The 6,416-nt window shown below is 57.2% G+C and overlaps 1 protein-coding gene across 3 annotated transcripts; it reads left to right on the top strand.

Annotated features, from left to right (window-relative positions):
• The first annotated feature begins 1,758 nt into the window (after positions 1–1,758).
• LYSMD4 (LysM domain containing 4) lies at positions 1,759–5,878 on the top strand. 3 transcript variants are annotated; one of them, XM_050712893.1, is made up of 3 exons: positions 1,759–1,788; positions 2,249–2,539; positions 4,896–5,878. In XM_050712893.1, exons 2-3 carry the CDS (start codon positions 2,264–2,266, stop codon positions 5,535–5,537), a joined length of 918 nt encoding a protein of 305 aa, XP_050568850.1. In that variant the 5' UTR covers positions 1,759–1,788; positions 2,249–2,263; the 3' UTR covers positions 5,538–5,878. The 3 variants fall into 3 exon arrangements, with proteins under 3 accessions (XP_050568850.1, XP_035410787.1, XP_035410786.1); XM_035554894.2 differs by having other exon boundaries at positions 1,760–1,798; XM_035554893.2 differs by having other exon boundaries at positions 1,776–1,834.
• The last annotated feature ends 538 nt before the right edge of the window (positions 5,879–6,416 follow it).

Here is a 6,416-nt window from a genome sequence, read left to right as displayed (position 1 = left end):
GAGAGAATCAGAAAGGTAGAAGGGTGAGAGCTCAGGGGTTGATACAGACAGCTCGCTAGGTGAAGAAAAGCACTCCAAGGAATCCCTTTGCCTACTCCCCGTCAGCAGGCAGGTGCTCAGCCACTCCAGGAAAGCAGGGCTCGTCACACGTAACGGTTTCTTGGGAAGACAAACGCCATCACTATGAACGTCCCCTTTCCTCCTCCTTTACCCCAGCTGTTCCTGCTGACCATGGTGCCGCATGCTATGGAGGGGCCCTTTGGTCAGCCCCCAGCTGCTGGCGCACCCCCAGCCCCACAGCGGGGCAGCACGAGGAGCAGATGGGGCGTTGGCTCTGTGCAAGCACTGCTCTGCTGCAACTAAAACATCGGTGTTATCACCACCGTTTTCATCACAAATCCGAAATGCAGCATCATACAAAGAAAATTAACTCTATCCCAGCCAAAACCATGGCAATAGGCACCCCTTGTTCCATACCACTTAGGTGGTGCTCAGGCCCCAAGCTTTACAATGCATCTTCATTAATCAGTGCCCTGTGATTAATACCCAGATATCATTCCCTTCATCTGTGGACCGTCCCATGAATAGTCCATAAAGCATCCACCAAGTCCTTTTAGTCCAAGGCTTAGATTCTGTTACGGTGGTCGCTCAGGACAAGCGAGGCAGCGTGTTGTGCGGAGTTACTGGGCACTGTGATCCATTCACAGCGTGGATTTATTGCGGACAAACTGGGAGAGCAGAGTCACCTCACGGACCTTCTCCTTCTGGGCAGTGCCAGAAGCTAAGATGAGTGCAGAGCCCACCTGGAGCAGTCGCAGAGCCCTGGCACGGGAGGGCACCGCTCTGCTCCCAGCACTGAGCTGGGGACATTGGTGCTGTGCACGATGTCAACAATGCAAACCCAGATGCAGCGGGCGCGTTTTGGGGCAAAAAGTGTGGCAGCCCTTCGTGCTTCTGAGCAAAACCTCCCGGCCCTCCCTCACAAGAGATCCTTGCATGAGCCCTTGGGGGCAGCCGGCGCCTTCCTGTGACCAGCTGCGAAGAAGGACTTCTCCTCGCCCCCACCGCGGCCTCGCGCGTGGAAGGCGTTGGAGGTCTGTGCCGGGGCTGTCGGTGCGACACGCCGCCAGTCGGGACGGCCCAAGGAAAGCACGGCGCCGCACAGCGGAGGAGAAAGGCCGATTTTGGTGAAAACCACAAAATTGGGCAGCTGGAGCCCGGCTGGCGAGGGAGCCCCTGGGGCGAGCGGGTGTCACCGCGGGGTGACCGCACAGCGCCACGTTCATGTGGTGGGGCTCCCTGGGACCCCTTGGGGCCGGGACACGGTGATGGGCGCCGAGGGGTCCCAGGGCACCCTTGGGTGCCCCACAACTGCCGTGACGGGTGCTGAAGCGCCTCAGGGCACCCTTGGGTGCCTCACACCTCTGCTCTGCTGCACGCCCTGCGTGAGGAGAGGGCGAAGCCGCCATCACCTCAGCCAGGGAGGGGCTGGGACCAGGACAGAGCCCCCAGCCCGCCTGGCGGCCGTGTGCCAGCGGCGCCCCCGCTGAGGGACCCCGCTGAGGGACCCCGCTGAGGGGACCCCGCTGCGGCCGCCCCCGCCAGGGGGCGCGGGCCCTTTAAGCAGTGCCGCGGTCCCTTTAAGCGGCGCCCTCCCGCCGGCCACGTTCCAGCGCTCAACCGACCTCGCTGACGCTCCGCTCCCCCTCCTCCCATTGGCCGGCTGGTGCTGAGGTCCCGCCTTCCGGCGCTGCCAGCCAATGGGAAGGAGGAGGGGGAAGAGTGGAGGTAGGTTGAGGTGCGCGGCCCATGGCCGGAGAGCGGCGGCGGCTCGGTGAGGGGAGGGGGAGCGCTGGGGGAGCGGGGCCCTGAGGGGGGCGGGGGGCGCTGAGGGGGCCTGAGGGGCGCTGAGGGGGCCGGGGGTCGGAAGGGGGTAAGGGGAGCCCTCAGCTAACGACCCGCCGCGGCTTTTAGGCCTCGCGGCCGCAGTCGGAGCCGGCCTTGAAGAGATAAAAAGTAAATTTTGTGATACCAAACTGCGGGGTCTGTGCGTGGGGCGCCGGGGGCTCGCGGGCGGTGTCACGGAGCGGGGCTCTGGGGGACGCCCGCCGGGCTTCGGTCGTCGCCGAGGGCTCCCGGGCCGAGCGTCTCCGTTCTTCTGCTCGGTTCATCACTTTTATGTAAAACTGACGCGCCAAGAAACGAGCGCTGATTTTACACGAAACGCAAACGCGTGGTTTTGTCCCAGGTGCCGGCGCAGAAGATGAGGCTGAACGAGGGCCGGCCGAGCCCCTTCCAGGCCCCCGTCAGCGTGCACGGCCCGCCGGGCCGCCAGCTCCACGTCTTCCCCGGCCGCAGCCCGCCCGGCTCGGAGGAGAGCTCGGAGGAGGAGCTCAGCGCCATGGAGCTGCGGCCCCGCGGCAGGGAGCAGCAGCGGTGCGGCGCTCCTCGGGACAGGGCTGGGGACGTGGTGCTCCTGGAGCGGGAGGTCACGGAGGACGACAGCCTGAACAAGCTGGCCCTGCAGTACGGCTGTAAAGTAAGGGCTGCGGCTGTTTGCTCTGCTTTTATTGCTTTACAGGTCTTTTACAGGTGGCTTGCCTTCCGGGTAACCCTCGTCGCTGTCTAACAGAGTTTGCCCGATGTGTTTCAGGAAGGTCAGTACCTGGGCACAGGTGAGCTGGAGAAGGGCTCTCTTCAGCCGGAGAGCCGAGGAAGGTGCCATCCCCACGCCCTGCCTGTCCTGGTTTCCTGTTTAATTTGGGTGACCAAGCGAAGCGTAGCAGTCATGATTCGTATTTACTTAGGGCAAAAAGTAGGGAGCTGAGCACGGATGTGCGGGTGAGAGCCCTGCTCACAGGGGGATGCAGGCTTTGAAGGAACAAGGCAACAAAGTGCCACTCCGATGGGGCCTGGGTTGGGTTGCTTCTTCTGTTTGTTTTAGAAACGCATGAGCTCGCATATTGCAGAGGTGGGCTTAGAGGAGCAGAGATGCCAAAGTGCAGATCACAGAGTCCCTGTGCTGTCCGGGGGTGTAGGTTTTGGTTGTTCCCCGCAGCACCCAGAAGCGTGAGCAGTTCAGCCATCTGCAGGCAGACAAGAGTGCACATGCACAATGAATTTTCTCTGGAGTTGGAACATACTAAAAAAACATTATCTTTGTTCCAAAGTGGTGAGTTTTATGGGAAGAACTCCTGAGAACTTTAATTACCTGATCTGAACATTAGACTTACCCCATTGGTTAGCAGTTACAGCTGTATATTTAGAGCCTCCTTTATCTGCCAGCTAGACTGTGATTAAAAAGTTCCATGATGCAAACAGTTGGACAGTGACCTGGTTGGGGATAATGGCACAGAACTGGCTGAACTGCTGCAGTGCTGTTGCAGTCTGTCTTGCTTAATAACAGCTGTGAGGTGCAGCTGAAGCAAGAGGGCTTGGAGGAATTGCGACAGTTCCTCCCCTCCCATTCCATTAGAAACAAAACCAAAACAAAAAAGCCCTTCTGGGTTCCACTGCTGAGCTGGTGCTTGTGAGGAAGAGCCTGGTAGGGCTTGAGCAGGCTTTGGTGGGAACCAGTAGAGCAGTGAGACCTCAGAGCCACAGCAGATGACTTCCGTGTAGCGATACGCTCCTCTTTCAGCACCAGCAGTTGCATGGCTGTTGCCACTTACACCAAATCATTGCGGTTCCGTGAACTCAGACAATTCTGAACAACTCCTGGTTTATGTCAGGAACCATCCCAGTGTGCCCCGTGATGTAACGTAACGGAGGGCTCGGTCCTGCCTCTGACATCCCCGTCTGTCTGCAGCGCTCTCAGAGGCCAATTGCTCGTCTGGTGGGGACGGGGAGCTGATGGGGGCTGGGGTGGCTGTGTTCTCCAGCAGGAGGAACATCCTACTGCCCCCCCCCCTTCCAGAACGCACACTTCTGACCTGCTCTGGTTTAACTGGAGAGAGAGAAGTCCTCATTGCTGGAGACCTGTGTATCCGTCTGTGTACCCGCTGGCCCTGACGTGATACAGTTTGGGTGTATTTCATGTTACTTGCACAGTTAAGCAGCTCCTGTAAGGGCACTGAAATCTGTAACTGCAAAAGTCCGTGACTGTTCAAAACTTCCAGGATGAGCTTTTCTAAAATCAATGACAGTTTGTCATCGGGGCCTATTTGGGGCGGGGGCACTGAGGCAGTGCAAGGAGTAGTTCTGTGTGTGCTGCAGATAACTTGGCAGAGATACGAGGCACTTGAAACTTCTCCTTTTCACTCTTGACCATTTATAGTCTGGGCCTGGCTTTGGCATTGTTTTTAGTTGGGACAAGAGGAGCTCGCTGCAGCCAAAAATGAGTACAAAAAAAATGGCCTGAATGGCTTGCACAGCCTCGTGCTCTTGCATTCTTGCCATCAGCTTTGTTGGTGCGGTGTGAGTGCTGCTCCCGTTCCTGGAGCTTCAGCACAGCATCGCAGGGCTCGGCTGCAGCCGCTGTGGGGGATATTTGCTGTCCCAATGATCTGTCTTCGTTGGAACAAAACAAAACCCTGAAGCATCGCCTCAGTTAGGATGCTTTGTGTCAGCTTGTTATTTCCTAACAAAATAACGTTGAAGGGTTTAATTCCTGATGTTAGGGACAAGCTGCCGGGTGTCTGACCCTGCAGCTGAGGGTTCCCTTGGCTTCAGGGCCACCAGACTGGGCTCTGGGTTAACCATCCCGTGTTCAGGTGTCTCCAGCTTCGCAGAGCAGACAGGAAAGGCTCTGCACCGCACTGAGCCACTTGCAGCCAGGGCTTGTTTTCACCTCAGGCTGGAGCTCGCAGCCTGGTTTTGTAGCCAACTCCTGTATCAGTGCTGGTAACAGGTTGGGTCGTCTAAACTAATCCTGGTGTCCTCTTTGGGTCCTGCAGGTGGCGGATATCAAACGCGTCAACAACTTCATCAGGGAGCAGGACCTGTACGCGCTGAAGTCCATCAAGATCCCGGTGAAGCCCCACGGGCTGCTGACGGAGAGCAGCAGGGAGCTGAGGCCGGCCCCGGCCCCGCGCTGCCCCAGCGGCGTGACGCTCGTGGACCTTCCGGAGCCCGAGGCCGGTGCCGGCGGCTCTGAGGGCAGCCGCCTGAGCGACTACTTCAAGGGGATCGACCAGAGCATCCAGGAGGCCGTGCGGGCGGAGGTCCAGCTGAACGACGAGTACTGCGCAGAGGCGCTGGAGAGGCCGCTCTGTGAGTCGGGGAAGCGGGAGCCCAGCACTGGTGCAGACTGGGGGATCCAGTGGTGGAACGCAGTGTTCATTATGCTCCTGATAGGGATTGTCCTGCCGGTATTTTATATCATCTATTTTAAAACCCAAGAGAATGGCCCGGCAGCCCATACCTCCAACACAACACTAACCTCAAACATCTCAGCAGATGGATTGGAAGGGAAACCACTACAAAGCTCAGATGTAGAAAAAAATCGGAACGGGGAGGTGCAGCCAAACACAGCCTCTCCTCCCAGCACTGAGGCCCATAAGCCTGTGACTGTGCCACGAGTGCAATCGGGGGGATAACAGTACAGAGATTTTTTTATTATTTTTTTAAAGTAGCTGACATTGTAGTCCTGAACTGGACTGAACCTGAGGTGATGTGATTTTATGGAAGAATAAGAATGCTTTGTCTGTAAAGATCAACAGGCAGCTGGCTTAACACTTGTGAACTCTGTTGAGGGGAAGTATTTTAAAGCAATTACTCCTGTTTGCTGCAGGTATTTCTTACGAATGGCCTTGTTGAAGAAGCTGAGCCCTTTACTGCTGTGACACAGAGTGCAGAATTAGTGTGACGGGAAAGCTGGCGGCTGTTTGTGTTGTAAGAAAATATTTTTTGCTTAGAATAGAAGGGGGGACTCTTTCGCTGAATTGTCGTTTTTCTCTCCTGCAGACTGGCAGTCTGGGTGTACCTAACCTTAAAGCAATGACTTTTAGGGCGTTAGCTGAGGTGTGCCACAGCATGAGGACGCTGGGGGTGACTCCTGAGTCCAGCTGTGTGCACAAACACTTCCGCTGTGGACGATTCCAGCCCCTCACGGTGGCGGCTGAGCTCGGAGCTTTTCTCATGAAGGAAACCCTTCAAGAGACTGTGTGAGCGCTGCTGTCTTACAGGCAGAGCTCCTCACAGAATCCTTGCTTATGTCAGGGTTCAGCTCGTCCAGAGCAACTGCTTCAGCGTGGCAGCAGGCGTCCAGGCAGAGCTGTTGAGTGGTGGTAGGCCTGGGGTGCGTGGTGCCCTCTTCTCCAAGGCTCACATGGGGCAGGGAGGTCTAGCTGTTAGCTCCTTTTGTTCTTAACTCCTGGATGGTGCAGCCCAAACACCCTCGTGCAGTCCTGGAGTTCCTTGTTTGTAGCCTTCAAGTGAGAGAGCGCTGCCAAGGTGACTTTATTTGCGAAGCCCTA

Source organism: Cygnus atratus, chromosome 11 (genome assembly GCF_013377495.2).
Source record: "Cygnus atratus isolate AKBS03 ecotype Queensland, Australia chromosome 11, CAtr_DNAZoo_HiC_assembly, whole genome shotgun sequence".
Classification (NCBI taxonomy): domain Eukaryota; kingdom Metazoa; phylum Chordata; class Aves; order Anseriformes; family Anatidae; genus Cygnus; species Cygnus atratus.
This window is presented reverse-complemented; position numbering and strand designations above follow the sequence as displayed.